We start from the raw sequence: 22019 nt of genomic DNA on the forward strand, positions 1-22019 counted from the left end.
TTCCTCATAGAATGTAATAATGATAATAAAATCAATTTATCTAACAAGTCAGTGAATGTAGCCTCAAAGGAAACAAGGAAAAGAAAATTACTCCCTTACTTATTCCCAATGGAACAAGCCCACACAGAGACTGACCCTATCAGGAGGCAGTGAGAGTAGTTCAAGCAGATGATGCAGGGAAAAGCCCTGGTCTTGATTCAGGCTTTGCCTCTGGCTGGCTTCAGACCAGCTCCTTTGGCTGGTCTCAAAGGAGCTCAGTCTGCATGTCTTGAAGTTGCTACCAACTCCCACATGGTGAGACTCAAAAGAATGATACTGTGGGCCTCCCCTGGTGGTGCAGCGGTTGAGCACTGGGCTGCGAAGCTGCCCACAGCCTCTGCAGTGCCGGTTCGATCCCCGGCCACCGGTGAGGGTCCCACATGGCGCGACAGACCTCTCCTGCCGCACGCGCTGCTCCCCTCAGCAGTGTATTTCGTCAATCTGCCTGTTCTGTTCCCTGCTCTGGCTCTGGTGAATTCTCTCACCCTCCCACGCTTCTGACTATACCCAGTGCTTTTATAAATAAATAAATCTTTAAAAAAAAAAAATCATACTGCAATAAGGCATTATAGCAGAGAACAGGCCCCAACTAAATATCCTGATAACAGAAAATTAATCAGAGGTGAAAAAAAAAAGACCTATGGGATCTAGGATCATATTCAGAATAGACAAAGTGAGACAGCAATAGTTATGGGGAAAATCCATTAAAGATTAGCTGATTTCAATTAAATATTAAAGCTAAACATACACCACAACTTAAAACATGGAATTGGGATTGCCAGAACCAAAAATAATTCAGCTAGGCTAGAAATTAAGGGTGGTTAAGGAGAAGGCCAAGACAGATTCCTGGAAAAAGTCGGGGAGGGAGAGGCTAGGATGTGGGTTACTGCCTGTAAAACTCCCTAGAACTTGGTAGCCACCAGCTCTTCTGGGGAAAGAAAAGCAAGAAAACAACACCCCTCTAGCTCATCCTACCTATACCTGGAGGCATAAAGGATCAAATAAAACTTACTTTGAGGGTATGGTTCTGCCTTGTAAAGCACTCTCCATCTGACACAGAGGGCAGGCAACTTGGCGTGGTGGGACAAGGGCTGGAAAGCAGGTATGGGCTTGAGTCCCACTCTGCCTCTTGCTGGCAGGGACCTGAACAGTTCCTATTATGTAAAATGAGGGGCTTGGCTGGACATGTCTCCTCCTGCTCCAGACTACACCAAGTTATCTGTTATCTCCTCTCCATTCAGAGCTCCAAGAAGACTGAGGTCCTTCCGTATTCGTTTGTGAATTCCTTAACGAATGTAAGGATGACATTCAAACTACATTTATCTAACAAGTCAGTGTGCTCTGAACACTAGTTTTACCAAATAGGAATGAGCTGCAAGTTTTCCATAAGAAAAACAGAATCTTCACTCTGCAGTTAGAAACAGCCAAAGTCTGATCCAAGCACCACCCCCCTGCCCCAGGCAAATGAGTACCCTGACACTTCAGTGAAATCAATCAATAGGAACAAATGTGATCAGATTCATGCCAAATAGAAAAGGGCAAGAAGCTGCTGAGTTATCTTGTCTGAAACTGTGATAAGAACACCCACCTCACGGGGTTGGTACAAGAATTATATAAATATGGGGCCTCCCTGGGGGCACAAGGGGTTAAGGTGCAGCACTATGAAGCTATCCGCAGCCACTGCAGCAGGTGTATGATCCCCAGCCAGGGAGGTAACCCATATGGCACAGCAGACCTCTCCTGCCTTGCCCACTGCTCCCCTCAGCAGTGTATTTCAGTCAATCTGCCTGTTCTGTTCCCCACTCTGTCTCTGGTGAATCCTCTCACCACCCTCGTGCCTCTGGCCTGCACCCTAGTTCTTGTATGCATAAATAAATAAATCTTTTTTAAAAATTAAATAAATACGGATATATGTATGTACACTTAGTGCCCAGCTCACAATAGGCTTTATGGTACTTTATTTCCTACTCTTTACTCAACTTGTGCCTGTCTTATATATGTGCCTCTAAGGATATTACTCTCCTAATGGTCAATGAAGTTTCTCACTGCAGTTTCTCCCAACTCAACTCCTGGAAGACCAACTCTGTGATTCATCCCCAACTTCTTAGATTTGTCCTACTTGGCTCCTCCAAATATTTAATATTTATACCTCCACAGTCACTGTCTATAGCTCCTGTTCTTCCATTCACACCTTAAACACTGATTTTCTCCTTTTCTTCTTCTATTCTCAGTCCAGGGACCAAAAGCAAAACCTATAAAGCCCACAGAGACGAGAAAGGGAATTTTAATGGGAATGATGAGGTCAACTAAGACCTGTATCCAACTGGTAAGTTCATGCCTTATTCAAAGAGAACAGCTGCTATTCAGCTCCAACCAATGTCTGCTGTGGATGTTCAGTCATACAGAGTTGCCACATCAACCAACAATAATACAAAATCCGGGGCTTCAAACATGAACAAATAGTTCAGTAATACATATGACCACCACACTCTATACAAGCCAGAGGAAAAAGACCTGTAGGATTTTCAGTCAAAAAACCACTAGTGCTCAACTTCAGAGTCTTACAGAACTAAGTATCCTGATGTTACCTCTGGGGCTACAGACAATAAATTCCAATGGCCAACTGATCATCCCCATGTACATATCCTGCCAATATCCCAGGGAACAGAGGAACAAAATAAACACATCACCATTTACACTGCTGCAATTTTTCTCTTCCCCCTGTCAAATTCTTTCTGATCACTAGTCTTCAAGTCAACCAGGACAGAAATCATAGAGATTATGATAGCTCCCTATCCCAGCACTGATCAATTGTCAAATTATGAAGTTTCTCCCTCCACATTATCCTTAATACCTGTCCATTCCATTCCTTCCATCTCTATCATGTTTAAAATTAGTTGACACCTCTCCAACTCATCCCTGTCCAGGCCTCCACAGCTATCTTCCTAAAATCCAGAATGTCTATGGTTTCCCATCCTCTAGAAAACTCAATCTGAGCACTCTGTTTGTACCCCTGTCAGAAGTCAGAGGCATTCAGCCTGTAGTCTCGCCAGCTATTTACCCCATGAGACCAAGTTCTCTAAGAGCAGTACTCATTATATTTATTCTTGTGGGCAGGGAAGATGAAGACATGAATTGATGGGAAAACCACACATTTAAGAGAAAGCTCAAAATGAATAAGTCACAAGCAGTAAAAGTTATTCTTTATCCAGTATTAGGTATTATCCTAGGCTAGAGTCAGGTACTTTTAAGCAGTCATTTTAATCATAGAGCAAGCAAAAGCAGGTAGTCTTGCAGTATATTAAAACAAATTTACAGCGAAATAAGCCAAAAAGAAAAAGAAAAATACCGGATGGTCTCACTCATAGCAGGAATCTAGAAAACTTAAATAAGGGACCAGGAAAATGAATAACTATAAGATAGTGAAAATCAAAATCAACAAAAAACTATGAACCAGAGACACTTTTAGGGGGGCGGGAGGGGAGGGATTGGGGTCAGAATGGGGGGGCTGCAATTGTATGGGGAATATAACAATAAAATTTATTTAAAAAAAAAAAATAAAAAATAAAACAAATTTATTTTCAATATTCTGCATAAAGGATTAGCACTATTTCTGGGAAACTGTCATTGTTAACACATAAAACTTTTAAAATATTGATTGTAGTTTTTAAGATCATTAGCTATTGGGCCTCCCTGGTGGCACAAGGGGTTGGGATGCAACCTATGAAGCTATCCGCAGCCTCTGCAGCACGAGTTTGATCCCAGGCTGGCCAGGGAGAAACCCACATGGTGCAGCAGACCTCTCCTGCTTTGCCCGCTGCTCTTCTCAGCAGTGTATTTCAGTCAGTCTGCCTGTTCCGTTCCCCACTCTGTCTCTGGTGAATCCTCTCACCCCCCACACCTCTGGCCTATACCCCAGTTCTTGTATGCAGAAATAAATAAATCTTTAAAAAAAAAATCACTAGCCATTATAGAAAAAGTACAAAACTGGACACACATAGTGCCAGTTTCTTATATGCTTCCGGGCCTTTCCCCCTTATTCAAGGTACCTTCCCCCACTTTCAAACTAAAAGCGTAGGGGCACCCCTTTCATACTTTAAGTGAATGGTGCATTTCCTAGAATCTTCCAAAAAATACAATATCAAAGGCAACCATTTCAAACTAGTTTAAATTTCTTAACAGCTTTATGCAACATTTCTTTATATTTAAGAAATTTCAGATCTTGTATGGTACTCAGGATCCTAAGAGTACATGTACCTGAATTCCCAAGAATTGAGGATTATGTCTTCTAATGCTTAAGAACACATTAATTGTGTTTAACAGGTGTCTTGTGAATATCAGCAGTCTCCAGTTTGGGGCTCACTATACCACCTAACTGTTCTTCTCTGGTTAGGAAAGCTACACACTTCACATTCTGCCTTAGAACCTGCCCATTCACTGATCCTGGTCCACAGTCTATAGAGGTAAAGATAAGTATCACCAGTGAGGACTTCACACCATGGAACTCAGCTTTAAGATACCTTCTCTGAAGGGCAGAGTATCCAAAGGTGGGGAATCCTTCCCTCCCTATGAGAGGTCTAAGGCAGATCTGGACAGGACTTCACTAACCCCACCCTCTCACCCCTCCCCTGCCGCCCCCCACACACACCAAAACCCATCCAAGACTGGCTCTAAGGCAGCCACAGTGACCCATGAAAACTCTACCTGAACATTAAATTCCCTATAAATGCAGGCAAACTAGCATGTTAATAAGAAGCTTGTTGGAGCCTACAAAGTATCAGTGCTCACATATATCTTTCCTGCCTTTTTGGCCTTTTTTTAAATTTGCAAACTTCTCAGAAAAAGTCCTCAAATTTATGGCTGAAACCTGAATAAGTCAGATTATGCTTCACCAATACCAGGAAGATATTATTTTCTGCCTAAAATGTTGGTCTGCAGCCTCAGCTATCACATGACCTTACATAAACTCTACTCTCACACACCTAGACAACACAGCCATATTTCGTGTCAAGCTTAATGAGACTGCAAGCATGTGTTCTGAAGGTTCTTAGACACAATGGAAAGCACCTCGATGGATGTTAACAACTGTGACTAAATTTGATAATTATGAGTCTTGGTTCATCTGACTCCTTGAGTGGTAAACCTCTAAATCTCAAGGTAAATCACACAAGAAACAATAAACCTGTGCCTGATCAGGTGGTCGTTTGCAATAGCTGGGTTGTGACAAAAGACAAAAAAATAGTACATCGGCGCCTCCCCTGGTGGCGGAGGCGGTTAAGCGCAGCACTGTGAATCTGTCAGCAGCCTCTGCAGCACTGGTTTGATCCCGGCTGACCAGCGAGGGTCCCACATGGCGCAGCAGACCTCTCCTGTCTCGCCCACTGCTCCCTCACCAGTATGTTTCATGCCTGTTTTGTTCCCCGTTCTGTCTCTGGTGCATCCCCTTACCCTCCCATGCATCTGGCCTGTACCCTGGTTCTTGTATAAATAAATAAATATTTTAAAAAATAAAATAAAATAAATAGTACATCGTTTAGCCTTATTACTCACCGAAGGGTCAACCTGGTCATTGGTCACTCCTCGTAGAACTATTCTTAGTGGGTGCTTCATAAATGGAGCCAGGCACAGAAGACTTTCCAGGTAATAGCCAATACCACGAAGAATACTACAGTCATGTTCCACGGATCCACCATAAAGGAGACCAGGCTGATAATATAAAGTCGTTCCTTATACCGGAGGAAAGAAGGGCACATCAGCAGAAAAAAATAACTAAGTGTCATAAAGGCAACAACAAAGGCAGTGAGTCCCAAAGGGAAATTCTGACAAGGACATCCAAGAGAATTCAAAATGTCATTCCTAAGAGCCTATACTTCACTCCAAATACTGACTCATTACTGTCAAGCCCCTGTGGTAGTAATAAACTGTGAGTGCAATTTAATAAACAGTAATAAATTAAACCACTTCCGAAGCCATCTGAAATGCCAAAGTTGTGGCAGGGCACAGAGGAGAGAGTCTAACAAAACCCTGGTCTCCAAACAGCACACTCTCAGGCTAGACTGATGAGGGATTTAGAAATGAGGTTCTGAAATCATTACACCTGCAACTAGCTTCTTCTAGGCCCTTGAAATGGGATTTCCCACGTATTGCACTCACCAAACACAGATGGCAAGCACTTTGAGGCAACTAATTCCACTAACATAAGCTATTTTAATCATAAAAAATGGACATACATAAAATTATTTAACAGTCTTAGTGGAAACTTATATATTGTTTACCCTTTCACATATTCATGTAATCCAAAGAGTTTCTTGCTGGATTTACATTTTGAAGGGAAAAAAAAATATTCTAATGATTTAGGGGGTACAAATGGTTGAAAAGGAATTTTTGCTGCTCAAAAAATAAAAAAGGCAGGTTTAACTATATTAAAAAACAAAATGTTAAGAATCATATCAGAAAGTGGAAAAAATTCCACATCAGTTATTCTAAATACTATTAGAGCCATAAAACCAATCCTTAGGACAAAAGGTTAAAAAAAAAAAAGACTATATAACCTCTAAACTGCAAATTTGTTGGTGCCTACAAATTAATCAAATGAGAAATGGACCAGTTCATCAGGATGGTAGATTTCTACTTAGGGTGTGTCTGGGTATGCATGCGTGTGCCTGTGCATACACATGCATTAGTTTTGGGGGGGACATGAGATAGTTCCCAACCTAAGCTAACAATGTGGCTAAGAAAGAACAGAATTATCAGCCCTCTAGTCACCAATAAAAATTGCTGGTAAAGTCTTACCAATTTCAAAAGAAACATGCTAAGGGAATCTTGGCATGCAAAGGCCATCTGAATGTCTCATGCTTGAAATCTATTGTCTGTAAGGTTGAGTTGATGCTGCTACAGATCACCAAGTGGTGTAGGGTCAGTTACGAAACCAAGTTCATCTTCTTTCTTAAGAGAGCCAATATATGGGAAACCAGAGTTTCCTTTGTTCAATATATGTACAAAGGTACATAATTCATGCAGTCAGCCATGGATGTTTGCCATGGTGTCTTATATCATAAGTCAATTAACATTATGGGTAGATTCACTACTTCATTCAACTTCAGTCAGTATATACATTTTTTTTTTCTTTTTGGTCATCAACATTATAATGAAATGAGACTGAACAAACAGATTTATTTCAGGACCTACTGTACAGGATAGATACAACAGTGTCTAACAGAACAAAAACAAAAAGCTAGAAATAAGCTACATGTTGGGTCTCCTTGGTGGCTCAAGGGGTTAAGACGCAACCTATGAAGCTATCCACAGCCACTGCAGCATGAGTTTGATCCCCGGCCAGGGAGCTATCCAAATGGAGCAGCAGATCTCTCCTGACTCGCCCACTGCTCCCTTCAGCAGTGTATTTCAGTTGATCCACCTGTTCTGTTCCCCACTCTGTCTCTGGTGAATCCTCTCACCCCCTGCACCTCTAGTCTGTACCCCAGTTCTTCTATGCATAAATAAATAAAACTTAAAAAAAAAAGAAGAAATAACTTACATATTTCTTGGTAAGGAAGCAGTTAAATAAATTATCATGTATTCAAATAGAACACTATATAAGGTTCACTGAAATAGTGACATGGATCTGCATTTGACAGCAGAGAAATCTCTCTAAGATATTTGTGCTAGTGAAAAATAAGTTGGCTGCAGAACAGTATTAAGAGCATGATCCTGGTGATGGTTTGGAATATAGAAACGCTCATGTAAGCAAATGCATACAAATGGCACACACCCCAGGCTGTGACCCTGGCTGCCCCTGGGGAAGGGATTGAAGGAAGAAACAGGTGAAGGTACAGTCATATTTTTTTGTATATATTTTTGTAAACTTAATTTAAAAGACAATAAAATTCAGTACACAAAACTATCTCACAGAATTTCTCATAAGATTTGAATGTAGGGCCTCCCCAGTGGCGCAGCAGTTGAGCACTGGGTTGCGAAGCTGCCTGCAGCCTCTGCAGCGCCGGTTCGTTCCCCGGCTGCTCCCCAGCCACCAGAGGAGGGTCCCACATGGCGCGCAGACCTCTCCTGCCGCCCGCTGCTCCCCTCAGCAGTGTACTTCGGTCCTTCTGCCTGCTCTGCTTCCTGCTCTGGCTCTGGTGAATTCTCTCACCCTCCCTCTGACTGTGCCCAGTGCTTGTATAAATAAATAAATAAATATTTTTTTTAAAAAAAGATTTGAATGTAATGGGGCCTCCCTGGAGGCACAAGGGGTTAAGTACCACACTATGAAGCAATCCGCAGCCTCCGCAGCCTGAGTTCGATCCCTGGCCGGCCAGGTAGCAACCCACTTGGCGCAGCAGACCTCTCCTGCCTTGCCAGCTGCTCCCCTCAGGGGTGTATTTCAGTCAGTTTGCCCATTCTGTTCCCCACTCTGTCTCTGGTGAATCCTCTCACGGCCCCCGCCGGCATCTCTGGCCTGTACCCCAGCTCTTGTATGCTTAAATAAATAAATCTTCAACAACAACAAAAAATTTGAATGTAACAATATAAGTAAATGAACTTTGAAAAGATTCACATAAATATTAGGTATAAAATACTTTTATTATCTAAAAAGATTTGAAATTTTCACTCTTCTACCTTCCTTAAATCAAGTGTATACCACCTTAATTGACAGATTTCATATACATCTCCAGGCAATTGTATCAGAGACAGGAAACTGGATATTTCCATCTGAATACAGTATTTATCCCACTGAGAGGAGAAGCTGAGAAATATTGAAGTTGTACATGTAAGTGCTTTTAGTAATGGGAAGAAAAGGAGAGATTACCTGTTTGGTTTATTTCAATTCGAGAACCATTAGTTATTTTGTCCAATAGCCTTATGAAGCTGGCTTCAAAATCTGTGGGGAAAAGAGAAAACAGATTGGCCTCATGTTAAGTAACCATTTCCAGAGAGCACCTATCCAGGTATTGCAGTGAAAGGCAGATTACTTACATCACACTTAAGCTCTTCTTCAGAATCTGGGTAGGATCACTAGTTGAGGAACCTGAAGCAGCTAACTAGTGCTGACTAGCATGTACACATTTGGTAGAACTATTAGAAATAATTCAGTTTTCAGAATCTACAAATATTAGCAACTTTGTGAGCAACATGTTTTTTTAACTTCTACCTGCTCTGCATCAGCAACACATGCCAACTAAGGGAGAAAAAGAAAAATAAGGAAGAGGTTCAAAGTCAAAATCTTACTTCTTCCAGAATATCTTAAGAGGGCAGATTAAATTGAGGGCCAAAGACAGTCTCAGAGTCAGTAAGAACAACTCCTTATCTCTTCAACAAATTTTCCCTTCTCTTTTCTTCTATTGATACCATCTTACTAACCTAGATCTATCTAACCAATTCCATTTGTTTCTACCATTATAAAGATATGTGAACATACAGTATTGTCACTCCTTTTAAAAATGCATTAAAAAAAGACTGGTGAGGGCCTCCTGAGTGGCGCAGCGGTTGAGCACTGGGTTGAGAAGCTGCCCGCATCCTCTACAGCGCTGGTTTAATCCCCGGCTGCTGGGCGAGGGTCCCACATGGCACACAGACCTCTCCTGCCGCCCGCTGCTCCCCTCAGCAGTGTGTTTCGTCAGTCTGCTTGCTCTGCTCTCCCCTGTGGCTCTGGTGAATTCTCTCACCCTCCCGTGTTTCTGACTGTACCCAGTGCTTGTATAAATAAATCTTATTAAAAAAAAAAAAAAAAAAAGACTGGCGAGGGCCTCCCTGGTGGCACAAGAGGTTAAGATGCAACCTGTGGGGCTGTCCACAGCCTCTGCAGCATGAGTTCAATCCCCGGCTGGCCGGGGAGGAACCCACTGGCGCAGCAGACCTCTCCTGGCTTGCCCGCTGCTCTGTTCTGTTCCCCACTCTGTCCTGTTCTGTTCTGTTCCCCACTCTGTCTCTGGTGAATCCTCTCACCCCCTGCACCTCTGGCCTGTACCCCAGCTCTTGTGTGCATAGATAATTAAATCTTTAAAAAAAGATTGAAGGAAAGAAATACCAAATGAGGTTCTTTTCATGGCAAGATTTAATATTCTTGTTTATATATTAATGTTCAATTTTGCTATAATTCTTCTTATGAACATACTGTTACCTAAAATATAAAAGCTGGCTCTTCTTTGAAATGGGGGTAAGGTGGAAAGGAAGGAACAGATTTCAAATGTGGAATAAGAGGAGACAGAATGAAGATTCTGACAGAATATGTTCTCTAGCTTTCCCCTGAATTATCTTATACACATGTTCACGCACGAACCCTAGCTCAACTTCCTGCCCATGAACAAGGACAGGTAAGGCAAATCTTTAATGGTTTTGATGACATTACAACTGTCTGCTGCTTTTAGGCAGTTTCCCCTCCTGCAATAAATGAGTAGAATTCTCAAACACAGACTCCAACAGTCACCTGAACTGATCCCAAAGGATGAGCAGATCAACTAAACAATTCTCATCCACCTGTTCTGATTACTTAATGCTCTCCATACCTCCTGTCACAACAGACTCTGCAATCTGTACAAAGAGCACTGAGCTATAAGTCAGAGATACTCCACTAAGCACTAAAATAAGTAACAGTGGCTAATAACAGCTGGTATGTATAAAACTTAGAGCCATACATTCTCACATTTAATCCTCAAAAACACAAGGCAGCTAATGCCATTCCCATTTTATAGTAAGCTGAGAAAAAATGCCAGCCAGTTTGTCCTGTCATAAGACTGGCAAGTGGCAGAGCCAGAATTTGAGCCCAAGTCTGTTTTCCAAAATCCATGCTCTGAACCACACCATATGGTTTGCCAATTCCCAATTAGCTTACCCAATTCAGTTCAATCCTTCAGAATTAACTTCCTCCTCCAGAAAATCATGAACCCTTTCACCTGTAGGCAGTAACCTATTGAAGGTTCCTATAGGCAATTTAATGGGTCCCCAATCAACATTTATGTTTAACAAAATTAAAATAGAATAAACAAGAGCAGAGTAACAGTACACAGTAAGGGTGCTGCTACTCATGAAACTTTAGTCTCAGTTTTACAAATATTTGTATTTATACAAGCTTGTGAGTAGTATCACAAAAGTTTAAAAGTAACTCAATTACAAAATGGAAGCAAATTATTTCAATGGTCATTTTATATATACAATTTTACACTTCTAAAATCAGACATGATCTCTAACACCATACTATTTTCTATTTATGTGTATAGCAAATGCAAGGTACTCTGCATGAAAAAGGAAAGCTCTTGATTTGCTCAAGATTTTGAGGTATCTAAATGGAAGGAAATAATAAGCATTTATTTTTTTTTAAAGATTTATTTATTTATGCATACAAGAACTGGGGTACAGACCAGAAATGCAGGGGGTGAGAGGATTCACCAGAGACAGAGAGGGGAACAGAACAGGCAGATTGACTGAAATACACTGCTGAGGGGAGCAGCGGGTGAGTCAGGAGAGGTCTGCTGCGCCATGTGGGTTGCTCCCTGGCCAGCCAGGGATTGAACTCATGCTGCAGAGGCTGCAGATTGCTTCATAGTGCGGAGCTTAACCCCTTGCGCCACCAGGGAGGCCCCATAATAAGCATTTATGATTAAAGCCCAAGATTAAATTCCACAGCTTTGGCAGATCAGAAAATAATTGTTTTAGAAATAAAATTTACTTTTTGTAATTCATAGAGCTGTTAAGCATGTGCACAGTTAAAAATGCCCAGGGGGAAAAACAAGAATAGGAAGAGAGTGGCATCTAAAGTGACCTCCAGACAGGACCATGCTCTGGTCATGGCATATAAATGCTTCCGAGTTAGCATTCAAAGAACCAGATACAAACCTAGTTCCAAATCCTGGCAATAGTGAAGATATAGCTCCATCACCTGGTACAAAGATCTCAAGTTCACCTTATAATGGTACAACCTAAGACCCCAAACTACTTTAAGACAAGATGTGCAGGATTCCTTATCTCTTCACTTCCAACACACCCTTTTTTTAATGACTTTTTATTTTTTTATTTTTATTTTTTTATAATTTTATTTTTATATTCCCCGTACAATTGCAACCCCCTGATTTTGACCCCAATCCCTCCTTTCCCCGCCCCCCCACCCCAAAGTGTGTCTCTGGTTCATAGTTGTTTCCAATACACCCTTTGTGACTCTTCCTCACCAAGACTGCTCCAGGGAGTATAAAGTTTCTGGTATCTAAAAACATTAGGGGAACCGTCCTAAAAAGAAGCACAACTTTAGCGCGTTGAGATAACACAATTAGGTTCTAAAACTATGAGTATCTAAATGAATACCATAATGATTGGGACAGTGGCTACCAGTAAGGGCATGAAAGGGAGATATGAGCACACAGGGGTGCAGGAAATATCCTATTTCTCAACCTGGATGGGAGTCACACTGTTGTACATTTTATAATCCTTTAAAGCACTATTTTTGTGCTATACATTTTGTTAAGCTATTCTATTTCACACTTCAGAAAAAAATCTTTAATTTCAGGATTCCTTAAATACTTCATGTGCCTAATGTCTTCTCTCTAGCACCCAAAGTATGTGAGCTCATCATGTCTTTAAAGAGGTCTTATGTGTGCCCCTATAAGACAGTGGCAATCATCTGTCTGATCAACTCCTGAGAAAGGCAAAAAACCAGGTCTCAACAAGGGGTGAAAGGAAAGCAACAAATGATTCACACTTTAACAAGGATCAAATAAGTACAATTTCAACACGAAAGTATTATAACAAAACAAATATCTGAAAATACTGTTCTGGTTTAAAAAAATTGTGGCATACCTATTTATCATCACTCAATAGCCTAAAATTAATGAGATTTTTACATACTAATATGAATTGTCTCTATGGTACACTGCCAAAAAGTAAGATGCAGATGGACATTTGTGTTCAAATATTCACAATTCATTTATTTACGGAAAAAAACCAGCAAACTAGTAATACCAGTTGCTTCACAGGAAAGAAGATTGGGAAAGAGACAGAGACAGACTTTATAAACCCCTATTAACTTTGAATTTCCTGCTATATGTAAGTTTTCAAAAATACCTACAACTTAAATTGTAAAAACCACAATTTACATAGCAACAAAACTGCTCTCTTTAAATAACCTATGAAAGATCTTTATAATACTATGTAGCCTTTTAAAATATATTCTCACTATTTCATTACATGAGGAAATATACTACATAAAGAAAAAAATTAAAAATATTCATACAGTGTGATTTCAATTTATTTAGAGAATTAATTACAAGATGAAACAATGAACTGTTAACACACAAAGTTAGCAGTTATTATTCTCCTCACTAAATTCAAAAAATAGAAATTACAAACATGTACCCAATTCTCAAAATAAGTTAAGACAATTCACAGATTTTAAAGAAAATTTTTAAGTAGCAAAACAGACCAAAAAACCAACACATGGCAATTCAAGATCTCAAAGGAATATGGCATCAAAGGAGAACAAATCTCTAATCCTGTCAGATTAGAGATCAAAATCACAAAATTAGGAAAATCAAATAGATAGCAAAAAATGTAGAAAGACAAGTCAAAGTAATATGAGAACTCAGGAAAGCTATGAAAGAGATACAGGAAATTTCAGAAAAACTCATGAATGAGCTCAGAAATAAAACTGATGAATGGAAGACAGAAATTGAAGCTTAAATAAGAAAACACCAGAGATTCTGGTTGTAAAGGTCTCAGTAAATAAGACCAAGAGCTCAAGTAAAAACTGTGAAAGCAGCATAGACCAAACTTAAGATCAAATTAGTGACCTTAAAGACAGCAATGCACAAAGGACTCAGATGGAAGAAGAGAAAGAAGATATGGGCCTCCCTATTGGCGCAAGGGGTTGAGCACAGCACTGTGAAGCAACGCACAGCCTCTGCAGCAAGAATTCAATCCCCAGCCGGCCAAGGAGCAACCCACATGGCGCAGCAGACCTCTCCTGACTAGCCCGCTGCTCATTCTGCCTGTACTGTTCTCCACTCTGTCTCTGGTGAATCCCCTCTCACCCCCCACACCTCTAGCCTGTACCCCAGCTCTTGCATGTATAAATAAATAAATCTTTAATTTAAAAAAAATGTTGAACCTTTGGGAAAAAAAGAGAAAGAAGATTTAAAAAAAAAAAATGAAGAGGCACTTTGGGAACCATTCAACTCCATTAGGAAAGGATAGGGATAATGAGTAATCCAGAAGGATAAGGGAGAAGGTAGGAATAGGATGAATGGGGAGCTTATTCAAATAAATAATATAATAATATATAATTTCCAAATATAATAATATATAATTCCCAAACCTGGAGAAGGAACTGAATACACAGGTCCATGAAACCAAAACACCTAATAATCTAAATGGAATGAGACCTAAACCAACACATGTAGCAGTAAACATTTCAAGACAAAGAAAACTGAAGGTGGCTAGGGGGAAAAAAAGCAGGTAAATTATGACGGTACTCACATCAGGATTTAGTCAAATTTCCCAGAGGAGTGTGCAGGTAAGAAGAGAATGAAATAACATATTCAACATACTCAAACATAAAAATTGTCATCCAAAAACACTATATCCTACAAGTGGGGTTTACTCCAGGAATGAAAGTCTGGTTCAATATTTGAAAAACAATCAAAGCAGTATTAACAGCCTAAAGAAGAAAAATCATCTGGTGATTAGTGCATAAGATGCATCTGACAAAATACAACACTCATTCATAAATTCTAAAAAACTCTCAGCAAAACAGGAATAGAGGGGAACTTCCTTAACTTGATCAAAAAGACCTGAATAGGGGCCTCCCTGGTGGAGCAAGGGGTTAAGCAACGCACTATGAAGAAGTCCACAGCCTTTGCAGCACGAGTTCTATTCCCGGCCAGCTAAGGAGCAACTTACATAGTGCAGCAGACCTCTCCTGTCTCGCCCACTGCTACCCTCAGCAGTGTATTTCAGTCAGTCTGCCTGTTCTGTTCCCCACTGTCTCTGGTGGATCCTATCACCCCCCACATCTCTGGCCTGTACCCCAGTTCTTGTATACATAAATAAATAAATCTTTAAAAAAAAAGACCTGAATAAAAACATCTAAAAAATTATATATAGCTAACATTATACTCAAGCGTTGAAATACAGTTAGCCCCTAAGATAGGAAGGTTTGCACTCTGCAGTCTTGTCAATATCAATATCCTGGTTGTGACACTATACTATAGTTTTTCCAGATGAGACCCTGGGGAAACTGGGTAAAGTATAGACAAGATCTCTCTGTATTATTTCTTACAAATGCTTATGAATCTACAATTATCTTTTTTTTAAAAAAGACTTATTTATTTACACAAGCACTGCGTACAGTCAGAAGCACGGGAGGGTGAGAAAATTCACCAGAGCCAGAGAGGAGAGCAGAACAGGCAGACTGACGAAGTACACTGCTGAGGGGAGCAGTGGGAGGCAGGGGAGGTCTGCGCGCCATGTGGGACCCTCACCCAGCGGCCGGGGATCGAACCAGCGCTGCAGAGCTTTGCAGCCCAGCGCTCAACCACTGCGCCATGGGGAGGCCCTGAATCTACAATTATCTTAAAATGAAAAGATTAGTTAAAAACAGTAAGATGGTACATAGTTCCATACAGAACAGTGTTTTACCGCTTTCTAAAAATAGGACATTAGGATTCTTGGCATTCGTATTTAAAATATGAGTGCCTTGGGGCCTCCGTGGTGGCGTAAGGGGTTGAGCACCTCACTATGAAGCAATCCACAGGTTCTGAAGCATAAGTTTGATGCCCGACCAGCCAGGGAGCAACCCACATGGCGCAGCAGACCGCTCCTGTCTCGCCCACTGCTACCTTCAGCAGTGTATTTCAGTCAGTCTGCCTGTTCTGTTCCCCACTCTGTCCCAGTCTGGTGAATCCTCTCATGCCCTGCATTTCTGGCCTGTACCCCAGTTCTTGTATGCATAAATAAATAAATCTTTTTAAAAAAAAATATGAGTGCCTTGTTTTGGACAACCAATAGTCATCACATGGAGAGAACCTTAACGGTCAATACAGTCAACAGCAGTATAAAAGGGCAGGTACCCAATCAATAAAATCAAATAAAAAATATTCTATCTACACTAATTAATACAGACCACTAATTAGCACAGTCATCAAGTCTTCCCCAACTCCAGTAAAAGTAAAAGTACAGGTCCATCATTGTGATATAACAAGAAACATTTGGTTTTTGTCCCAGTTCTTGGCACAGATAGAAAAGTCTAATAAGAACATAAATGTTCTGTTTCTGAAGAGTGAAGCAAAAACTACACATGTGGCTGTCTGATAAATAAAAAACATTCCAGGGCCTCCCCGGTGGCGCAGTGGTTGAGCGCTGGGTTGCGAAGCTGCCCGCGGCCGGTTCGATCCCCGGCTGCTCCCCGGCCACCGGAGGAGGGTCCCGTATGGCGCGCAGACCTCTCCTGCCGCCCGCTGCTCCCCTCAGCAGTGTACTTCGGTCCTTCTGCCTGCTCTGCTCCCCGCTCTGGCTCTGGTGAATTCTCTCACCCTCCCGCGCTTCTGACTGTACCCAGTGCATGTATAAACAAAACAAACAAACAAACCAGCAAACAAATAAATAAAGCATGCCTCTATAAAAAAAAAAAAAAATTAAAAAAAATTAAAAATTAAATAAAAAACATTCCAGCATCATTTTTCTTTGGAGTTTGGATTCTTCTCATTATTTACAATCCCTCTATCTTAGAAGGAAGTTTTGTGATATATTAGCTGACATGCCTGAAGTCAGTATGACCTATGTCTCATCTCATTCTGAATGCTTAAACAATTTTCTTGGTACAAAATCTGCTATTACCAATCTTAAGGATATGGGGGTAAGACTTACTAATTAAGTCCACAGGCCAGATATTGAACATCAGCACTACTAATATTTTGGACATAATAATTTTTTGTGTGGGGAGCTGTCCAATACACCCACCAGATGCCAGGAGCTGCCTCCTGTTGTGAAGAAGCAAAAGTCTCTCCAAAAATGGCCAAACGTCTCCAAGGAATAAAAAATGCTCTAGATTATAACCACTACATTATACATACAGCACGCAAATATTTGAGAGACACCACTTTATTAAAGGAGAAACTTTAGGGCCTCCCCGGTGGCGCAGCAGTTGAGCTCTGGGTTGCGAAGCTGCCTGCAGCCTCTGCAGCACCAGTTCGATCCCCGACTGCTCCCCGGCCACCAGAGGAGGGTCCCACATGGCGCGCAGACCTCTCCTGCCGCCCGCTGCTCCCCTCAGCAGTGTACTTCGGTCCTTCTGCCTGCTCTGCTTCCTGCTCTGGCTCTGGTGAATTCTCTCACCCTCCCGCGCTTCTGACTGTACCCAGTGCATGTATAAATAAATAAATAATAAATCTTTAAAAAATAAAAATTAAAAAAAAAAAGGAGAAACTTTAAACTGAAAAAAAGGCACCCTTCTCTTAAAATATCTGAAGTGTTTCCTCATAGAAATGGGAACAGATTTTGGGTGCCTAAGAGCAGAACTATATCCAGAGGATAGAATTTACATAATAAAAAAATCGGCTAATATTTATTCTTCACACATACCAGGCACTGTTCGGTGCACTCTGAAGTATTCCATTTAATCCTCACAATAACCATATGAAATCAGTAGTATTGGACCCAATGGATAGGTGCAAAACCAAGGCTAAATTATTACAGATTTGCTCAAGGTCAAAGAACTAATTGCAAAAGGCAGAACCAGCATTAAAATAGACATCAAACTCGGGCCTCCCTGGTGGCATAGGAGTTGAGCGCTGGGTTGCGAAGCTGCCCGCAGCCTCTGCAGTGCCAGTTCGATTCCCAGCCACCGGACGAGGGTCCCACATGGTGCGCAGACCTCTCCTGCCACCCACTGCTCCCCTCAGCAGTGTATTTCGTCAGTCTGCCTGTTCTGTTCCCTGCTCTGGCTCTGGTGAATTCTCTCACCCTCAGTGCTTGTGTAAATAAATATTTATACCCAGTGCTTGTATAAATAAATAAAAGGTTCTTAAAAACTCTGAAAAAGTATGACCATGCCAAAATAAAGGTTTTATCTCAATCTAATAAAAAACTTTTATTCTCAAAATCACTCATTACCCAAAGGGCACAGAAACATTCATTCAAAAGGGCACCTGCACCCCTATGTTTATAGCAGCACTATTTACAATAGCTAAGCTATGGAAACAACCCAAATGCCCAAAAATAGATGACTGGATCAAGAAGATGTGGTACATACACAAAATGGAATATTACTCAGCAATCAAAAAAGATAAACTCATGCACTTTGCAGCAACATGGATGCAGCTGAAAGGGATCATGCTCAGCAAAATAAGCCAGAAAGAAAAAGAAAAATACTGGATGGTCTCACTCATAGCAGGGATTTAGAAAACCTAAATAAGGGACCAGGAAAAAGACTAATTATAATAAAGAAAAAATCAAAATCAACAAGCAACTATAAACCAGAGACACACGGGAGAGGGGGGATTAGGGCCAAAATAAGGGGAGTGGGAATTGTATGGGGAATATAACCAAAATGAAAATGCATACATTGTGCAAAATGAAAAATTATGTAAGAATTAAATTTAAAAAAATCACTATCTCAACCCTGTCTGTTCAGATCAGACACATCCAGAAAGCCCTCCTTCCTAGCCTCCCAGGAATTCTCTGCTCTAACTCCACTGAGACAACACTCAGGTCTTCCTACTTCAAGATACCCTAGCTACTTATTCAATTTCTTCCTACTTAGGAAGTTCCTTAAGCAGTGAAACCACTTTCTCACATTTATACCCCCACAAAGTCATGCACATACTGGGGGGCTTAATAAAGCTTTTTTTCTGAATGACTGCTCCTGAGGCACAAGCCCTCAGCACCACACCCACCCTCCAAAGCTTATACCAGGAAGAATGTTTAAGCAAATTCCTTCAAGAAATGAAATTCCTGTATTTAAGCTAAAGATTTTACTGGATTTGTTCTGAGTTTTATCAACTCTGAGAATCTGAGTCAGGAAGAGTCAGAAAAGAGATGACTGGTAAAAAAGCAAAACACTACATCTTCAATCAAACTATCAAGAACTTTTTTTGACTATGTCCACATATTATGGCAGAGGGTTACATGTATTTATGTATATATGTAAATGCATAGATACCTATTCATAGTAATACATAAATATATATACATATATATCTATGAATTCACTTCACTGATATACACATATCTAGAAATTAAGCAAACATCTCAAAGATTCCTGAGATCTTGAAGTTGGCACAAAGAAGTCTATTTTAATTTACCCCTGTGTATATTAATATGGTGAGTCAAATAATGCTCTACATAGCGGTCCTCGTGAAATAACAATAATTCTGTCAACAAGTACTACTGCCCCATAGGCACTAGAGTCTGGCATCCTTTCAGTGAAGTGTCAGGTGGCTAAGGGAATTCATGAGTGTGACAGAGAAGAGATGCTTACAGTGATGAAGGAAGAGAGGGAAGTATTCTTTAGAAGGTTAAGCATTAGTTTGGAGGGCATCTGTCTAGAAACAAACACGAAATTGTATCTCACCAGCCCTGGATCTCTTTTAGAAATCCCTGGTAAGCAATCTAAAATACTTTTATTTCTTTCACAAAAAAAGCTGTGGGGACTCCCTGGTGGTACAGGGGGTTGAGACAGCATTGTGAGGCTATCGGCCGCTGCCGCAGGATGAGTTCAGTCCCTGACCAGGGAGCTAACCCACATGGCACAGCAGACCTCTCCTGCCTCATCTGCTGTTCCCCTCAGCAGTGTGTTTCAGTTGATCCACCTGTTCTGTTCCCCACTCTGTCTCTGGTGAGTCCCCTCACACACACCCCTCCACCCCCCCCCCAACCCCTGCACTTTTGGCCTGTACCCTGGTTCTTGCATGCATGGAAAATATGTCTTAAAAAAACAAACAAACAAAAAGGCTGTGTCTAGTGTTCATATAAGTCTATCTTCTTACCATACCCAGCTAGGGGATAATTCTCTGGGGTAATTTGGGTCTTAAGGGGAGAGCTGGCTGTTAAGGTAATACCTCAGAGTAAAGCAATCAAGCAATTCCTTTACCCAAAGGCCAGCCTCAATATAAGGCAAGAGATGTAATGAAGAACACTGGGCGTAACCATGCTAACCATCCCTCCTTAACTTCCTAAGTGTTTCTGAACAGTAGATTGAGGGCAGGAATCATGTACCAATACAAGTCTTTCCGATCCTCTCTCCAGGTTCCTCTCTACATTGTGGACAGTCTTCTGGTTCTTTCCATCCTAACTTTGCATTTCCATCAAGGACACACATTGTGCTCTTATGTGCAACCAATCACCATTCAAGAGAGGCAGAAATAAAACTGTCAAAAAAATTCATTAGACAGATAATGAAATGGGCTGGCCACGTAGCACAAGAGCCAGTGCAAAATTAAACAAATCGACATGACCCCGAAAGCTTCCAGAACCAACCAATTTGCTGATAGGTTTTTCCTTTTTTTCTTTAACCAAGTCTCCTAATTTGGGATAACCACACAGAAGCATTTAAATGAATGTGTCTTGTTCCAGGGGGCCAGCTGAAAATCGCCGCCATTTAACTAGATTTTTTAATGGGGCCTATTTTTAATCTAGCTCCCTTTGCAGAGTAAAAGTGGAGCTTGGAAGGCTGTAATTCAGCGCTTGTCACCACCCTTTACTAAAGTCAGGACAACTGGGCCGATGACTGTTAAAATTTGTCCCAAAGCTCCTGTCATACGCACATCAATCAATCACAGTCACGGCTGAAAACAAACAGAATTTTTAAAAATTCTTTAATCCAGCCAAGGGGAGGTGTGAGGGCAGTGGAGAAATCATGGCGACAGGGACGCTAGTGTCCAAGGGGGCAGCTGCTTCTGAGACCTGTTATGGGTCAGGGCACGGAACCACCCAGTGGTACTTTTCTCTCCAAATCGCTCTCCATCACTGCATCTGTCCATTCATCACATTTCGGACTAATAAGCTGTTTTTCTCCTTTGAGCGGTTTAAAGAGAAAGAAAGAAAGGCAAGCGTGGGGCGACGCCTGTGATTTTTTTTTTTTTTTTTTTTAGTCACGCGTAATGCTGGAAAACGTGCAGCTGTTTACTACGAGCGCCCGGGAGACGCCAGCGCAGAGCGCAGCCGAGCGCACCCTCAGGGCCCGACCCCGCCTCCCCCACAGCCTGGGGCGCGCGCTGGTGTAGGGGAGCCCCGCTACTCGCCCTCCCCAAATCACCGCGGGACCCCGAGGTTCCCCTTGCGCCGGCCCTTAGGGCTTCAGCTCCGTCTCCCCTCAGCCCAGCGCGCTGCCCACCCCGAGTTACCTCGGAGGCCCGGGTTGTCGTCTCTAGCCCGAATTTTTCGGATTTTGACTGGGCGCCCGCTCAGGGTGGACAAGACCAGACGCTGGCGCAAGAAGTTGCAGCCCGCGTAGCTGAGGGAGTGCGTCTGGGTCGCCATGTGCGCGCCCTCAGCAAAGGCTGGCGGGGCCGGGGCGCTGCGACTTCGCGCGGGTGTGGAGGCGGCGACCCCAGCTGCGGCCGCGGCTGTGGCTGTGAGGACAGGGGTTCCCTCTCGCAACCCTGCAGCCCCCGGCGCGTCCACGTGGTTTGGAACAGGAAGACGGAGAGACGAGGCACCGGGTCAGAGGGGAGAGGGGCGGAGCCGGTGACCGCCTCCCCGCCTGGGTGGGGGAGGCCCCCGCGCCGGGCCACGCCGCTATAGGCCCGCGCAGGTCCGGGCGGTGCCCCCGCCGCGCCACCATTGGCCGGCGCGGAAGCGGGGCGGTGCCCGGGCCGCGCTGCCATTGGCCCTCAGTGGATCTGGGCGGTGCTCGGGCCCCGGCAACAGTGCGCGGCTGGAGGCTGCTGAGTTGGGGAGGCGGTGTGGGCCGCGGGGGAGCGGAGACGCTGAGGCGCCCCTGCTGGCTCGGTCTCCTCAGGGTCTCTTCCGGTGGGGGGGCAGTGGGAGGCGACGGACGGGGA

At 42.4% G+C, this 22019-nt stretch overlaps 1 protein-coding gene across 1 annotated transcript in view; it reads right to left on the reverse strand.

The window, feature by feature from the left end:
- Positions 1 to 21594, reverse strand: part of RCL1 (RNA terminal phosphate cyclase like 1) — a gene marked incomplete at its 3' end in the record, with an annotated part of 51493 nt that extends 29899 nt beyond the window's left edge. Inside the window, exons 1-3 of the mRNA XM_084238465.1 lie at positions 21360 to 21594; positions 8846 to 8917; positions 5590 to 5765 (exon numbers count right to left, since the gene is read on the reverse strand). Coding sequence (XP_084094591.1) covers positions 5590 to 5765; positions 8846 to 8917; positions 21360 to 21495 — 384 coding nt within the window. The 5' untranslated portion in view covers positions 21496 to 21594. The remainder of the gene's footprint in view (positions 1 to 5589; positions 5766 to 8845; positions 8918 to 21359) is intronic.
- Between the last annotated feature and the right edge of the window lie 425 nt (positions 21595 to 22019).

This window comes from Talpa europaea (genome assembly GCF_964194135.1).
Source record: "Talpa europaea genome assembly, chromosome: 7".
Classification (NCBI taxonomy): Eukaryota; Metazoa; Chordata; class Mammalia; order Eulipotyphla; family Talpidae; genus Talpa; species Talpa europaea.